Source organism: Zeus faber, assembly GCF_960531495.2.
Source record: "Zeus faber genome assembly, chromosome: 6".
Lineage (NCBI taxonomy): Eukaryota > Metazoa > Chordata > Actinopteri > Zeiformes > Zeidae > Zeus > Zeus faber.
The window spans coordinates 28,093,759-28,111,197 of record NC_137201.1 but is presented as its reverse complement, the minus strand read 5'-3'; the positions used below and the strand labels follow the sequence as shown (position 1 = coordinate 28,111,197).

The following is a 17,439-nucleotide window of genomic DNA, read 5'->3' as shown; positions in this document are numbered from 1 at the left end:
ACACAACTGGCAACTTAATTCTATCCATCTGTCTATTTAGAGAGACACCTCCCGATCTTTGTACTTGCTTTGAAGAAGAAAGAAAGAAGAAGAAACAGTCTTTATTCATCACGCAACACACCACACTATAACACATGCTTTGATGGTGGCCGGTGAAATGGATTCTCTGCTTTTGACCCATCCTGGCTTGTCCTTCCTCCGGGGGCACAGCCAGGAGCAGTGGGCAGCATACGTGGACGCGCCCGGGGACCAGGTGATAATTGTCCATTGCTGGTCAGACGATGATGGGTGCATGTTTTTGGTGGGGGTCCTTACTGACGTGAGGTGGAGGAAACCCCATGTGAGCACGGGGAGAACATGCAAACTCCACACAGAAAGGCTCCTATTTGGGAGATAATCCGCCGGAGCACGGTGCCAACAGCGCCCCAGGCGGGAATCGAACCCAGGACCTTCTTGCTGTGAGGCAATTCAAAAGGTGCATTCAAAAGTTTAGAGAAGGTCAAATAAAGTTCACCTGTAAAGGTTATAGTGCATTTTAGGTTCATCGTGAAATTTCACCCGAAAGCTGAATATCCCTAACTTTTTGTGAGTAGTGTAGATATCGCCAATCATGGAGATATCCGCAATAAACAAGAAAAATAAACCTAAAAAGTGAGGTGCCGAGAAGCGATAAACCTCTGTATCAACAATTCACATTCATTCCGACTCAAATAGGAAACTGTGCCAACGGAGGATAAGCTGCCGGAGCTGGTTAAATCTGACCTCTTATAATATTTTGTCTGCTGATATTTTCATTTAGGAGCTTTTGAAGAAGCCGTCCCTCAGCGTGCCGACCTCCAGGCACCTGGAGCGCCTGGCGGAGATGGAGCAGACGGTGGTCGAGCAGGACAACTCGCTCTCCTCGCTGACTGAGCAGCTGATGGAGGCCAACGCCGAGCTGGAGCGGCGCAGGGTCGCCATGGAGACGCAGGCCAGGAGGCACGCTGATCAGGTGGCAAAGTGAGGGGCTGTCTTATCTGTTGGTGTCAGAACATGTCATGTCCTAGCCCTAGACCATTTGTGCATCATGGGCTTCAAGCTTCTTTAGCTGTCTACAGATAGACAGGTAGATAGACAGGTAGACAGACTGATAGACAGACTGATAGACAGACTGATAGACAGACTGATAGACAGACTGATAGACAGACTGATAGACAGACAGACAGACAGATAGATAGATAGATAGATAGATAGATAGATAGATAGAAAGATAGATCCCTGGAGGTAACTTGCAATGTCACAGCAGCCAGCATCAAAATAGAAAGTAATTATAAAGTAATAGGAATAAAAATAGAAATAAAAATGGCAATATGCAAGAAAACGAGGGAATAACTTGAAGATAGAAAAATAGGGATGTACAATAAGAATATATATTAAATTGGCTATTACGATATCCTAGTGGTAAACGGTAAACAGCCTAAATATCACATAATACTGAGGTGAAAGGAGCTAACAGCGTGGAGGTGTTGTAGACAGGAGGAGAGCCACGCGGCTCGGGTGAAGGCCCTGGAGGTGGAGGCGGAGCAGCGGGGGGCCCAAGCAGCTCAGACGGAGAAGGAGCTGCAGTACCTGCACAGCGAGCTGGACGCCCAGAAGAAGGCCAACCTGCGCTCCCCCACCATCACCACAAAGAACCTGGTGGAGCGGCTCAAAGCACAGCTCGCCCAGAAAGAAAAGCAGCTCAAGGTACACTACGACACATTAAAAAAAAAAAAAAAAAAGGACCACGCACGCCTGTCAGATTGAGTTCTATCCCGTTTACTCCTTAGTTCACAGTTTTCACATTATCCCCTGACCCCGAAATTATCACATTTTCCGGATGATGGCTCACATTTTTACACACTCACAATTACCATAATTACACATTTTTGTCGAAGATGCTACATTTTGGCGTCTTTTGGATTAGTTTAAGCAATGGTGCTTCTGCATTTTCAATCATATTCGTTTTCAAATCGAACACAAAATAAAATTCTAAATATATATACATAGACATATATACATAGACATACTACAAAATTCGATAACTTTGACAAAAATATATCATTATTTTAATGTAGGTTTCTCACCATATTTTCCAAAAACATTTATCATTTATCACATTCTTGCAGTAAGTCACAGTTTGTGCAGAGAAAAACTTCCATTAAAAATAATAAAGAGTAATAAATTATGGTCAGATCTACATTTCCCTGATAATAGAGCAAATAGTCTGTATCCCTAAGCTGTAGGAGCATAATAAATACTGGAGATGCAAAGTCAAATAAAATTGTTTCCAAATTGTAAATAAATGTTTTCCTCCTAAAACAGAACGCCATCAAATAGTAACAACACAAGCAAAGTTACACAAATGCATTTACAAAGTAGAATAATAAAATACTTAAAACAATTAAATACATTTAAAACGTCATAGAAATTTTCCGATTTGGGGTCATCAATTGAGCCTGTGAAGGATCATGATCGTTCCTCTGCAAATTATTTTCTTACTTCTTGAAGTCTTGCATTTTACCGTCATGACAACAAGCAGCGATCGAGATTTTACTTATTAAATTACCATGATTTTTCACAAATATCCTTAAAGTCATTACGGCACAGAAACCACTTTTCTTAGATTATGTGCTATGATCTTATTTAATGACTGTGGATTTTCTCATGATATTGGCACAAAAATCACTTTACTTAGCACGGAAACAGCTTTTTCATAAAATACTTGCTTGTGAGTATTTTAGACTTATCTTTTGGAGTTATCTCTAGAACCTGCCCTCTGGTCTTATTTAATTACTATGGTTTAGTTATGTTGATAAGCTAAGGAGGCACATTTTCTTATGCATTTAGCAGATCATGTCCAGGGCCATGTAATGTGTCATGTATGGATCCTGTATGGATTCTGTATTGATCCTGCATGGATGGTAAATGTGCCCTGGGCTGCTCCTTCAGGCTCTGAGCAGAGCGCTGCTGGAGCTGCGCACCGAGATGACGACTCACGCCGAGCAGCAGATCATCGCCAGCGCCGCTCAGCGAGAGGAGAGCCTCAACGTGCAGGTGCTGCTCGACAAGCACACCAAAGACCTTAAGGTTCGAGGCCATTTTCAATTTTACACGGTCCGTGTCTGAACTGAGTCTCCCCCCCAGTCATTCAACATAAAACATGTCGAGAAGCTGAATTCAAATGTCCTGTTTTAGATATTTCCTGAATTCCACCTCACCCTTCCATCCATCCATGTTTCAGTCCAAGTGCTTGAAATATCCTTGTGGAAAACGCGATCATTTAATACCTGTGATATTTCCTGTGGTTTTGTTATTCAAATCATTACATAATAAAACATTTCCAAATCACTTTTACCACATAGATTATTCCAGGGAATTGAATCCAAAATTGAATCCAGAATGTTTGGAAATAGACACTTATAATAGAGGGGGTGACAATTGATTAATAATAGATATATAGATATACATAGATATACTAATATAAATAAAAGACAATTATATTAAGTTTGTATTATATTTAAATTAATAAAGATCACTTTAAAAATGTATTATTTGTTTTGCGTAAATTAAAAAAAATAGTGCTTGAAAAGTACTTAACAGAAATTTATTTTGTAATGTCAGAGTGAACACTGGTCTGAGTATTTCTTCCAACAATGCGCAAGGGCAAATCAAAGTGATTCACATAAAAGATAAAAGACATTTAATAAAAGCAAATAAGTGTTAAAGTGTAGTAGTAATAAAAAGGCCAAAAAACACGGTCAAGACATTGAAGTGCAGTTTAAAACAGGCTACACCCTTAAACGCGGCAGGACTTGAACCAGAACCCACTTATAAATCCAACTAGAAACTCAGTAGCACCGTCACTATTCACTCAGATATAAAAATCTTAAAACGGACAAAAAGACAAAGATAAATGGTTCAAGTCTTTAAACCGACAGATTATTCTTCAAAAAGCAGTTTGAGATATTCATGTTTTGAGCCCGAAAAAATAAACAAAAAAAAACTAAAAACTCTAAAGCAAAACCTCATCACACTCTAGAAGACGCCCAGATATCCTATCGCAACTTCCACCGTATTATTTAACCAACACTCTTAAAACCCCTAAATCTCCGCAGGCCCGGGTGCAAGAGCTAAATGAAGAGCTCCAGGCTGCCAGGGAGTCGTCCAAGGGGCTGCGGTGCCGCGAGGGGGTCCTGAAGGAGGAGCTGGGCGCCCTGAGGCTGGAGCTGCAGCGGAGCCACAAGGCCCAGAGCCGCCTGCAGGCGGAGAAGGAGGAGCGGGAGCAGGAGATCCAGGAGCTGCGGCAGCGGGTCAGGAGGCTCAGCACCGGGCTGCAAGTGCGTATCGGCCACGTGCACGACACGCTCCACGTGCACTACACCTTGCACGTGCACTACACCTTCCACGTGCACGACATGCTCCACGTGCACTACAGATTCCCCTCCCAACCGGTGGCGGTGCAGTGAGCTTGGATACCCTCCAACCCTCCTTAAAAGATTTTGTACCTTAACTATAATAAAATGTTTTTCTATCCAACCAACCATTGGTTCAGGGAGTCTGTCCATCTGTATGTGTGTGTGTGTATATAAAAAAAAAAAAGATTAATTGTAAATATACAGTATAGAGATGCGGTATATAGATATTCTGAAAAAAGGTATTGAGAAATACACACAGAAGTAATCATTTTATTCCTTGTTTAATAATATATTTTTCTCAAGTGATCGTTGGCTTGAATCGCTCCATTATGTTGTGTGTGATTAAATTAACAACGTTATCTTATTTTAGGAAACCAGAATTGAGGGGGACGCGAGGGCGCCGATAGTGGAAAATCTGCAGAAGAAGATCAAGCTGCTGGAGTCGGAGCTGGAGAGAAAAGGCGTATCGAAGTCGAGTGACAGGAAAAGCACCAAGGACGATAAGGTTCAAATCAATGACATTGTTATTGTAGGTGCCATTTTGGCCGACAAAGTATTCATGTTAATGTGGAGGGAATATAATTAGTTGAAAATATTTATTGATACATATTTCATTTTGTGGCATTCATTTAGTATTCCCTTCATTTCAATATATTTGTGTATATTTATGAGTTATTTATGTTAGGTATTCTTATTCTATTTTGAGTGCTTTTTACAGTTACATTGAAGTTTATTTAAACTAGACAGGAAGTGACCTGGTTGGGAGCAACAGTTTTCAACAGTAGTAGCAGTTTTATTATTATTATTATTATTATTATAGTAGTATTAATACAATTATATATTACAATATTATACCATGACAATATTGCAATATTGTCAGCATTTGGACAATAAATGAACAGGTTTATTCTAACTCTCTTTTGAAGTAGTGGCAAATGTGGATTTAGTTTGGTGTCAATACTTTAGGCAAGGCAAGTGGATTTGTAAAGCACATTTCAACAACCAGGCAATTGAAATTGCTTTAAATAAAACATAAAAATCATTAAGACAAAGTGCCAAGAAACACATTATTAAAGGACATAGAATGCATAAAATTAAAAAATAGAATACAAAGAATGTGTAGTGCACAAGAAACACATTGTAAAAGGACGACGTCATTATACAGTTGAAAAGGAATGCATGAAATCAAGTAAAAGTGACAGTGCGGTGCAAGAAATGAATATATTTTAGTTCCCTAAAAGTCAGCGGCAAACATGAAAATCTTCAGCCCTGATTTAAAAGAGGGGAGATTTGCTGCAAACCTGCAGTTTTCTGGGACTTTGTTCCAGAAATGTGTTGCATAAAAACTGAACGCTGCTTCTCCATGTTTAGTTTTGACTCTGGGGACAGAAAGCAGACGTGTCCCAGACGACCTGAGAGCTCTGGAGGCTTCATAACGTGGCAGAAGATCAGAAAACCATTCAACCCCAAACCGTTCAGTGAAAGCAATTCTTTGAGGGACAGGAAGCCAGTGTAAAGATGTGAGAACTGGAGTGATACGATCCACTTTCTTGGTCTTAGTGGGGACTCGAGCAGCAGAAAATATATATATATATATATATATATATAATCTTTTTATTTTATTTTTTTATTTTTTTTTAATGAAGCTGAGCGCTGACTCTTAGTCGTTCTTCCTTGGCTCCAAAAACAATGACTTCAGTTTTGTTTTTGTTTAACTGGAGAACATTCAGGCACATCCAATCGTTTGTTCAATGCACTTGCTCAGTGATTGTATTGGACCATAGTCCCCTGGTGATAGGGTTTTGTAAATGTGTGTGTCGTCTGCGTAATAATGGTAACATATTTAGCTGTTTTCCATAATCTGGGCCAGTGGGAGCATGTAGATGTTAAACAGAAGAGGCCCCAGAACGGAGCCTTGGGGAACTCTGCATGTCATCTATGTCCGCTCAGATGTGTAATTACCTATAGACACAAAGTACTCCCTGTTGTTTACGTAGGATTTAAACCAGTTTAGTACTGTGCCAGAAAGTCCCACCCGGTTTTCCAGTCGGCCTCATAATATGGTGTGGTCAACTGTGTCAAATGCAGCACTGGGATCCAGTAATACTAATACTGAAATCCTGCCACCGTCTGTGTTAAGACGGATGTCATTGAAGGCCTTAACAAGAGCAGTCTCAGTGCTGTGGTTGAAATGCTGAATGGAAGACATCAAAACAGTTGTATAGCGCCAAGAAATTGTTCAGCTGTTGAAAGACAGACTTTTTATTGATTTTAATTAAAAGCTGGTGGTTTGATACAGGGCTATAATTGCTCCTTCGTGAGGTGTCTGGATTGTACTTTTTAAAAGCGGCCTCGTGACAGCTGTTTTCAGGGCCTGTGGGAAGACACCCAAGAGACGAGACGTGTTGGCAATTTGTAGAAGATCTGAGGCCATGCAATTTGAAACATTTTTGAAAAAGCCTGTTGGCAAAATATCAAGGCAGAAGCAGGAGGAGGATTACAGGTGTTGTTTAATGTCCTCCAAGTTTTTATGGTTGCTCAGATCAAATTGAGTCATGGTATTTGAATTGATGTTAAGTGGACACAGGGACAGTACATATGCCGTACCTGATATGGCGCTACTGAATACATGTCTAATTTTCTGAATTTTGTCGGTGAAGAAGTAGTAAAATTCATTGCAGGCCTTGACGCATGATGACGCATGAATGGCTTTTCTTGTTTTGTTTTGTCATCTTTTCAGCTATATTAGTGCATATATTGCTCTGTGATGCACTGCTTTGATGTTATTACATTTTATTTTTATGCTCGACAGTCCAAGGAGGAGTTTGTGCGCTGGGAGGAGGGAAAGAAGTGGCAGAGCAAGATGGAGAAGGTGCGGAGCGGGCTGAAGGACAAGGAGCGAGAGGCGGAGTCTCTGTCCAAACAGCTCAGCACTCTGAAAGACCTCTACGCCAGGTCAGTGCCAACACTTCAGACCCGAAACCCCCAGCATTTCAACTCGAAACCTCCATCGTTGTGCTTCTTTTAATCTGACACAGCAAGCTTAAAAAAAAAACTAAAAAAAACTAAAACTGGAAACAATCCTCGGACGCCTTCCCCCGTCTGAGCCAAAAACTAAAACAACCCCACTTAGCTTTTCTACACTGCACTTTAGGTTTTTAATCCGATGTGTTTGTGCTGTCACAGTGGAGTTTATTTTTTACATTTGATGCATAGTGGTTTGGAAATAAATGGCAATTACATTCATTCAAAAAATATGAATACATTTCAAGTTAAAGTGGTAATCCATAAGATCGTCTATGTTGGGTGGATCACACTCTAAGTCCCAGTCTTTTTGTTCAAAGAAAGTCAAAGTTGGACATCTTCTGATCAATTATGTTTGAGTTGATGTTTTTATCTTGGTCCTGGGTACATTTATTCATCCAAGGGTGCATCCTTGCCGGGAGTGGCGGACTGTGCCACCAACAATGGAAACGGCATAATAGAGGAAGCACAATCATAATGCAAATAAATTAAATGACTGCTTCATATAAAGTGTCAGCTAAATAAAGTATAAAATATGGGCTTATTTAAGCTAAATATTTTACCACTTTAATAAGAGACCGTCACTTGACATTCAAGCTCCTCAGCCTGCCTTGCAAAAACAAAACAAAAAGTAAATCAAAAAAAAGTATTAGCTGTATTTGTCTGACCGACACTGAGCGAAGGATGAACAGCGGCGTCTCCTTGTGGTCCCTGCACCGTGCGCAGACTGGAGCAGGAAAAGGCGGCTCTGCAGAAGAGACTGAGGACCCGCGGGGTGACGGCCGACCAGGTGGTGGGGCTGCAGAGCGCCGAGACGGAGAAGGAGGCAGAGGAGCTACGGAGGAGGAACGCCGAACTGGAGACGCAGATCGTCACCATCAAGTACGTTCATGCAAACATGTACCCATTATAAAAGGAAGGCAAAGTGAAGCACCAGCGGTTTGGTGAGGTTCTGGGCCTCCCCACCTGCTTTGTTTGTTGAGAGATTTTTTAACACTTTACTCCCTCCCACATCCATTCTGTGTGAGAAATGTGATATTTAATGGACAAGGGAGGGAAATGTTGAAAGATAATTTGGCTCACTAAATAACATATTTCATAAAATTCCTATATGTATAACCCAAATAATAAAGTATAACCACGAGACACTAATACCACGTTGCCAGCCCTTATACTGTATTGCATTTACAGATTAACTACATCTTTTATCTGCGCAATCTTCATGAGGGTTGTGTACATGTTATTGTGCTTTCGATGCATTATTGCAGAGGAATTTAATATAAGCATAATATAATTTATTGTAGCATTATAACCACTTTAGAAATTGAAATTTCACTCGTTAAAAACGGTATCAATTTATGTATCATTATATGGTTTATTAAACTATTAAATTATCATATTAAATGACTTTTATTTACAAGACAACACAAACAGACAAACCTCTTTCTAATAAATGTATTTTATGAGGCTAAATAATTGAATACAATTAAATTAAGGTGAAGTATATGAAAAATGAAAATAATAGTAAAATAAATAATAAGGAATATAGTCAGATAGATGCAGGATTTATAAAGGGTGACAAAACTTTAACTCAGGGACAATAGTGAGGTAGGAAGTTATGTGACTCCATCAAAAATAACAAAAGCGAGACAAACACTAAGGGCGGTCATCTAAAAAAAAAGGGGGGAATTAATTTAATTCGACATCCAACTGTATCAAGAAGCAGATTTGGAAGCCTTTCAACTTACGGCACCGTCGAGTCGTGGTGGAGAGTTTCACTGGGCTCTACGCAGCTTGTGGACCGAGTGGGGTGCGTGTGCTATCGCTGCAGCTTGTATTGTCCGCCGGTGACTTCCAGCCACGCCGTGTGGGCATCAGCGGTCGGTGGTTTGGAGGGTGCCGGGGAAAAAGTCCAAAGTTCTCAGGCGTCCTGGAACGATTTGCTGGCCTGGAAAGGCTCCGACGCGCTGCGCTTGGAGGGCCGTGATTATACTGTCACGAATTCCGGGTTGAATGGTGGCGGCTTCAGTGCTCTTCTCTTGTTGTGGTTGAGTGTCGGATAAATGTATGTAGCTACACTAACTTTAATCAGTTTAGTCTTTTGTGGCCCGGTGGAAAAACTTAAAAATAAAATTACTTGTTAAAAGAACCTGCAAGGATTTGTTATACTAAATAAAAGAAAGAAGAAAAGAAAACTCAACTCTTTAGTTGGTAGCGGAAGCGGGCTTGTTCAGTAAAATTTAAATAGCGCGCAAACTTTTGCAACAACAAAGACTTAAAGAAAAGACACAGATAAACTTAAAATGTAATTAAAAGAGTCGCCTGGAGCTCCGGGTTTTGAGATCCAGCCTAGCGGTAACATGGCCGACTGCTTCTTTTAAACAATCGACATGAAAGGAGGAGTTTGGATATCTTCCCTTCACAAAATGGCAGAGGAGGTGGAGATTTTGTGTGCCTCTTCTTTTAACTGGTAGCTAATGTTTCCTACCTAGGGAATTGAATTTAATGTGCAAAAGTCACATAACTTCATGCATTGCTAGGCTCAAACCAATTGATGGTTTTAAAACATAAACTCGTCATAATGAATTACGTACAAAATTTTTTAAACAAAATACGTTGTTCAAACATCAATCATCTTTCAAAATCAGTATATCGGTAACATAACATTTGTGGTGAATTAACTGCCAAGATGATTTCTAATTACTAACTATTAAAACATAATTTCTACCCTAATACTAAAAGGCATAAAGTGATCATGTTCAATCTGATTATACAATACACAATGAACATTGTAATCCTGGGGGTTACCTCAATTTCAACCCATTGACCAGAGAGGGAAGATAGATCATTTTTCATAGGAACATCTGCAGAAATAATGTTTCTTCAATTACTGGCGGATTTGGCATCGGTTCCCATTAAACGCAAGGGAGAAAATGCAGATGCAAATTACTCAGGAGGCGGCTGGCAATTTATGGCCTGGTCTAGAAGACAAGGCTTCTCCATGGGCGGCCTAGATCAAACGAAAGAATTCAGGCTATGTGAAAGAGAGGGAAAGAGAGAAGGGAATTCGCTCGGTCTCAGCCGAGACACAAAACAGAGCCATTTGATCATCTTCCCGTCTGTTTTCGTTCCGTGCAAATTGCCATCTTTATTGTTTGGGAATGCAGAAAAGTGTTACAGATCCTGTGAACTCAGCGAAGGGTTCGTCCCCCCTCTGGGATTCCCTGGGACAGGGGCCACATTGGAGACAATTCGGCGGGATCTCAATGTCTCCGGAAAGTCACTTAGTGATTCAGAAACCCAATGGGGGTTTTATAATGTAGTATTTTACAATAAGTTTGCTGCAATCCACCTCTTCCTTCATAACCATCTGACACACAGACTCTGACGTGAATGCTAACCATCACCCTCACTGAAACTCCAGACAGCAGCAGGCTTTGCCTCGAGATGAAGCCATGGATGATCTCATGCTGAGGAACCGCTATCTGGAGGCGCGGCTGCACTCCCTGGAGAGCCAGGTGTCCAAGGAGTTGCCTTCCAGACCTTCTGTGAGTGCTCACCAGGCCTGCAAATGTAAACAGAATACAGAGCAGCCTGTCAGAGTGGTCCACAACACTTAACACACTCCATTTTAATGTCTTTCCCACCGTTAGAACCTGTCTAGTCTCGTCCTGTCCAGCTTTGAGTGTAAAGTATGTCCGGATGGAACGCAACATTAATAAATGTGCAGGAGTTTGATGACAAGGCTGCTGTGGCACATTTAAACCAGCAATACTTTAGTCAAGTGGGACTTTAAATAACACACAGTACACTTACTTTTATCTTTCTACCTGCAGAAAAAAAGGTATTTTTTTATCTTTATGTGCACCTTGTGGTCAGCTTAGCCAAATTACTAGTGTGAGTCAAAATTTCTCTGCAATTGGTAATCAATCAAATTTCATTTTTATAGTGTGTTTCTACATTAGAATGCAATATTTTTTGCATAAAATAAGATACAAAAATATAAATTATATCTAAAAATAAATGCATAAAAAACATAAACACAGCAATTATACATGATCATGTAAATTAGTACTCAGTGTTTTTGGATTAACCTTTGGACAATTCAGTCAAGTATCAGCAACATTATTAAAGTAGAATATCCTGTCAAACTACTTTTACACTATTTTCTAAATGTTCTTTAATTCATAAAACTGTCAGTATACAGTAGAAGTTGTGGAACCGCAGGCCGGTGGGATTGAACGTGCACACTGCACAGATGTACCGCTAAAACTTGTGCATGTGTAACATGAGCCAGATGCGCTGAGCTGCTTTAGTTTAACCTCTTTATTCACTGTGATTTCACCTTCTTTCATCTTTTTGTTCTGCTTTTCTTCCCCATGTGCCTCTCTTTAAATGGATTATGTGTCTTTTATTGACTGCACATGAAGGGCAAGATCTCATCCTCCACGTCTCAGAAAGGGAATTGCTCCCTTACGCTCGACACCGTCGAAGAGAAGCTCCATGGCTCAGTTGACTCCGCTAGCCAGCAGGGGATGCTAGAGGAACACCAGGAAGATGGAGACGCTCGAGCTTCCGACAGAGAGGAGGATTTGACCCGCCGTGTGGCCAAAAATGCGGAAGCTGATAAAGAAGATGAGTCTGGAGACACTGGCGATGATAATGTAAAAAATGAGAACATAGAAGAGGAGAGGGAGGACGAGCCAGGCATTGGAGAAGGTGAGTGTCAGTGTACCCACGACGACGCCTCACTCAGTTCTGAGGCCGAAGGGGACCAACCAGAAGAGGACGCTGGCACAGCGCCTGAAATCCCAAATCTGGAGGAAGCCGGTCCGGATCCTGAGGCCAATTGTGACGCTAACTTGAGGGTAAGACCTGGATCGGCTGAATTGTCTTCCGAAACTTTGGGAGACACCAGCGACCTTCAGGCAACGGACAACGCCGATTTGGGGAACGAGGCCCAAGAAAACCAAGACCTGTCTGGAACAGGGGGACGAATGACCCAAACTGCTGCGGAGGAAGAGGAACAAGAAGAGACCTTCGCAGCCGAACCGGGGACCAGCATCACTCTAAGCACCCACCCAGAGACACCCATCGCTGAAGAACTTGACCGTGACCGACTCAGTCAACTCGTTTCTGAGGCTTGTGTCGGCAGTGACGGCAAACAGAGAAGAAAACCCAAATCCCACAGACACATGAAGGTACTCGAGGCGTCAACAGCGCTGCTCCCCTGAAGCTGCTCGTAGTAGCGATGGTCATAGTGCTGATGGAGCGTGGTAGAGGCAGCGCCAGTGTGGTCAGTGGCTTGGTCCAGTAGTTGGTGTTTTCCCCGGCAAAGGTCGTGTCTAGAAAGCTTGAAAACCCTGATCGCTTCAGTCTTGAGGATTGTGATGTCCAAAAGTTCAAAAATTCACTGTTACTGGATTACTCTTCATTGCCTTTGACACTAGAAACATTTAGAACCTTTAAAAGAACTGAGCACTTTATGTTTTTGTTGACCTCCTGGGGCTACCAGGTCTTAAACTTTACTCAACCAACCCATCCCTCAGTACCCTCATCCCTTACATCTCTATGTATAATTAAGTTTACAGCTTATTCCTTTGTTTCCTCTAGACTTCGGGCCGAGGCACCGGCACACCCTCGCAGAAGGACCAGGACCTCCAGATGGAGAACCGCAAGCTCTCCTCCGAAAACCTGGAGCTCCGCGTCCAGCTGGACCAGGCCAACATCGACCTGCCCCGGCTGAAGGTGCACGCAGCGGGGGCTCCGCACTGAAATGTCACTGATGTAACTTTCCTTTGGAGTTTTCCGCTTTGTGTTGGGACTTTTGCAGTTCTTTCATCTTGTCTTTTGGGCTCCTCAGGATCAAGTTGCGGATCTGAAGGAGATGTGTGGCGCTCTAAAGAAGGACAAGGTGGAGGTGGAGAAAAAGCTAGCACATATACGTGGAGTACGTGAAGCTCGAGAACAAGTCGTTGACTTTTTCACTTTAGATTTGTATCGTAGTTAAACTAATTGACTGGGGTCTCCCCGGAGCAGGCAGGTCAAAGCGGTAAAACGGTGCCGGAGCTGGAGAGAACCATCGGCCTGATGAAGAAAGTGGTGGAGCGTGTGCAGAGGGAGAACGAGGCGCTGAAGAAAACGTCCGGGACGGCAATTCAGGAGAAACTCACGGCCCTGGAGCAACAGCACGCACAGCTCAAGGTTGGAGGAGCAAAGGAGAACATTTTGACTTATCATTACGGAGTTAATGTAGATTGCACAGTGTGATGGTACCTAGAATAATGACACCACCTGCCTTTAGATTGGTTTCCCATAAGCCTCCATGTCACGAGGCACTGCCACAAAATGATCGATTTACGGCAGCGCGTCACGGGAAGTGCGTCGACAATGCGCAGCCATGAGTGTAAACGGTGGAGCAGGCTACTCCACGCAGATCATGAAACCTTGAATATAAAAACCACTCGTCGAAATTGGTTGAGAAATGTAAACGTTATACTGCTTTTTTTTTTTTTTTTTTTTTTTTTAATCCGGAAAAACCGCAGCTCCCCCCGTTCGCTTGTATTTGTTTACAGTCCACTCTCGCCCGTTCCAACGTGGCGTCGACGTATCGCAGCGGCGAGCCGAAGCAGTCGATGCGGCGTCTGTGTGTGTATGTGTCTATGATTGCGCAACCAAACAAAATAAAATGTTAGTGAAATGGTAATAGTTTCAATTGACCTCTACAGTGAACGTGCTTCTTTCTGCTCTCTTATTTCCAAAGTGGCGTTGATCATTTCCACGGGAAAACCCAAAGCGATCGGGGCGTCTCTGCGACAGCGGTGCAAACAGTTGCACGCTCGGAAATTCTCCTTTGAAGGAGAGTTCCTTCACACGCTTTTGATCCGGGCCCGATTTGGTTCACGGATCTTCCAAACCAAAGTGATTTGTCTATGACGAAAATGTCATCAAATGCTTCAAATTCCCAAGCCCTACTTTCCATCTCACCGTCTCCATCTCTTTTAAGACGGACCATGAAAAGCAGAGGAGTCAAGCGGAAGCCGAGCTGAGCGCCAGGCTGGAAGCCAGAACCAAAGGAATGGAGAAAATAGTCATGGAAAACCAACGTCTGCAGAGGGAGATTAAAAGGGTAATTGCTCTTTTTCACGAGCGCTAGTTTCCAGTTTCTGTTGCGGATTTATTTGTCAAATGTTTCACAACACAGTACTGCCAGTTTCATATAAGCAAGGAAATATTATACATATAATCATTATACATTATATATAACATGGAAGAATAAGAGAGAAAGAGTAAAATATCAAAGAGCAGCTGTGCTTTAAGTGACGCTAGCTGAAGTGAAGTCAAGTATATACAAATAAGATACAAGATATTTGCAAACATTAAGATATAGACCATATTGAGCATATTAGAAAATAAAGTAAGTGATGAATAAAATAAAGTGGGGAAAAAATACCGTTGTTATTATGTCGCCATTTGTTACAAAGCTATTTAGGCTTTGGTAAATGTTTACGATAAATGTCAAAACCTGATTTTTGAAAATGAAGACTCAATGTTGCCGGTTGAGTATATTCCATTGATTAACCTTCCTACTGGCTGTCTGGTTCTCGTAAAGTCTGGAAGTGTTTCTTAAATTTTACTTTTATTTTATTTTTTACATGTTACCGTTTGTCCTGTGTGAACTGGGAGCTGAGCTGAGCCTCTAAAAGAGTCTGTTTTTTCTCCTTAAAATGAAACGGATGCATGTTTACGTCCCGGCAGGAGAAGGAGGCGGAGGAGCGGCTGAGAGTGACCAGGTCCAACCTGGAGGCAGTAAACAGGAAGCTGGAGGTGCAGCTAGAGGAGGCCAAGCAGCGGCTCCGGGCGGCGCCGACCCAAACCGCCCCAGAAGGAGCCAACCCCAGGACCGGGAAGGCGTCCGTGGTCACCAGGTTCGGTGACCTCTGACCCCAAAGATTAAACCCTTAAAAATGCTCTCTGTCAGCAGTCTGCTCCCCCCAGCCTTTGTTTAAGTGATATATGTGAAAGTGCACTGGTTCAAGAGTGTTTTTCTCATTCTTATGCCACACGACTTTCAATGGCTTGACCAATCAGCTTGAACAGGGACGCCTGCAGACATCCTGTTTCCTGTGAATTGTTTAAATGTTTGTGTATCGTAAATGAAGCCCTGTCTCAACAAGCCAACCCTGGATAAAGGTTTTAAAAACTCATTTAAGATGAGCTACATTGTGAGTTGTGTCAAAATGGATGTTTTTACAGTCTTCTGTTAAAAACCTCCCCCACATTGTAAATATCCTTTTAGAGACCGAATTAAAGAGGATTCATAATAAAACCTTCAGACATGTTAACGCGTGATAATAATTGCAGTAGGGAATGAAGTTATTTCAATTAAATAAATGAATATTACATCGTTAACATGTAATATAACATTGTCCCTTTTCATCCCCAGAATGTTTGACAACAAAATGAAGCAGCTCGAGAAGGAAGTGTCACAGAAGACCTCCCGCCTGGAGGAGGCCCAGCAGACCATCCGGAGACTCCAGGATCAGGTACCTCCTCCAGACGCTCAAGCCTGGTTTATAGGCGCCGCAGGCGAGGGGTTGTTTTGTGCGCACCTCCCAATTCCAGGAACTCCGCGACGCGCGCTTCAGGTAATTCAAGATGGACGCGTTCCGAAGGAAGGTTGTGCAAAGAGGCCCGCAGGTACAATCTGTACGATCCGTCCATGCACGACAACAACAACCAGATGGCGTTGAGTTCATGGAAGGAGACGGCGCCGTCTCCGTCCAGACATTTGGACTATTGTTGACACTGACAATTTGCAAAAACTCACAACTATATGTAAAAAAAACAACCTGCACTGACTACTATGAAAATACTTTTAACCATTTCTATTTTAACTTAACAGCCCTTTTCTAGTTATTGAGATCCTGTTTGTTAATCCAATTTGTTAGAGTGGCTCAGATCCTTACGCTTGACCATTTTTCCTGCTTCCAACACATCAACCTCAAGAGCTGACTGTTCCCTTGCTGCCTCATATATCCCACGAGATGATCAATGTTATTCACTTCAGCTGTCCGTGGTTTGAATGTTGTGGCTGATCGGTGTATCCTCGTGCTCTCTGCGCTCCATGAGCCGCATGCTCGCTCGCGGTGAATATAACAAAGCCTTTAGACCTCCTTGACCTCCGGACCTCCATCCCAGTCTGGAGGTCACGCGGTGAATTTGAACGGCTTGTAGTCGAGTAAAACGGCAACTGTAGAGTAATTATAGCCAGAATATTCATCTCACGGGGGTGAATAATGAGAGAAGTGAATTAATTAGTGAATAATTATTAGTGAATCTTTCGAGAGTTGTTTTCTCTTCGACATAAAAAGCAGTGAGTGGCCTGTAAAAAGCTTTTCCACTGACAGCAGCTTCACATCGAGATTCCTCTGCAGGATTCAGCCGTCACTTATATGCACTTCTTACTACGGCTTAACCCATAAAGCACGGTGTGGACTGTTCCAAGTGCTTTCTGTTTCTATACGTGTCCTTTTTTTTGGTATTCTTTCAATCCTAAAGGTGGAGGTGTTGATTGGGGGCACAGCGACCGACACTGCAGACCCAGCGAAGGAAGTCCGGGCTTTAAGGTTTGTTCTTATATAACTGTTAAATGTTTAGTCACATCTCACAACAAGGGGTGGCAACAACCTCCACATGCCACAATGCCATTCAATAGATGGAAGTACCTTGTGAAAATTTAGATGTCTACTTCCAAAATAACGAAACACATTATTAATTTGGCATCTTCAGACAGGCCAACAGCGAGCTGGAGCGGGAGCAGTCGAACCTGAGGCAGAAGCTGAGAGAAGAATCCAGAGGAGGCTCCGCTCAGCCTGGTGAGGCTGCATGAGTCAAGAGGCTGTTTGGTGTACAGGCGCCACCTCGTGGTCATGGCTAGTAATGCACATGTTACTAAATCCGATTGAAATTATTCCAA

At 42.4% G+C, this 17,439-nt stretch overlaps 1 protein-coding gene across 1 annotated transcript in view; it reads left to right on the top strand.

Moving 5' to 3' along the window:
* Positions 1–17,439, top strand: part of cep290 (centrosomal protein 290) — a 44,348-nt gene that overhangs the window by 25,552 nt on the left and 1,357 nt on the right. The window contains exons 35-50 of the mRNA XM_080002915.1: positions 800–999; positions 1,512–1,725; positions 2,971–3,108; positions 4,137–4,358; positions 4,807–4,941; positions 7,249–7,391; positions 8,187–8,342; positions 10,885–11,008; positions 13,074–13,208; positions 13,324–13,410; positions 13,500–13,664; positions 14,467–14,589; positions 15,219–15,388; positions 15,907–16,006; positions 17,022–17,089; positions 17,253–17,338. Of these exons, the coding sequence (XP_079859041.1) occupies positions 800–999; positions 1,512–1,725; positions 2,971–3,108; positions 4,137–4,358; positions 4,807–4,941; positions 7,249–7,391; positions 8,187–8,342; positions 10,885–11,008; positions 13,074–13,208; positions 13,324–13,410; positions 13,500–13,664; positions 14,467–14,589; positions 15,219–15,388; positions 15,907–16,006; positions 17,022–17,089; positions 17,253–17,338 (2,266 nt within the window). The remainder of the gene's footprint in view (positions 1–799; positions 1,000–1,511; positions 1,726–2,970; positions 3,109–4,136; positions 4,359–4,806; positions 4,942–7,248; positions 7,392–8,186; positions 8,343–10,884; positions 11,009–13,073; positions 13,209–13,323; positions 13,411–13,499; positions 13,665–14,466; positions 14,590–15,218; positions 15,389–15,906; positions 16,007–17,021; positions 17,090–17,252; positions 17,339–17,439) is intronic.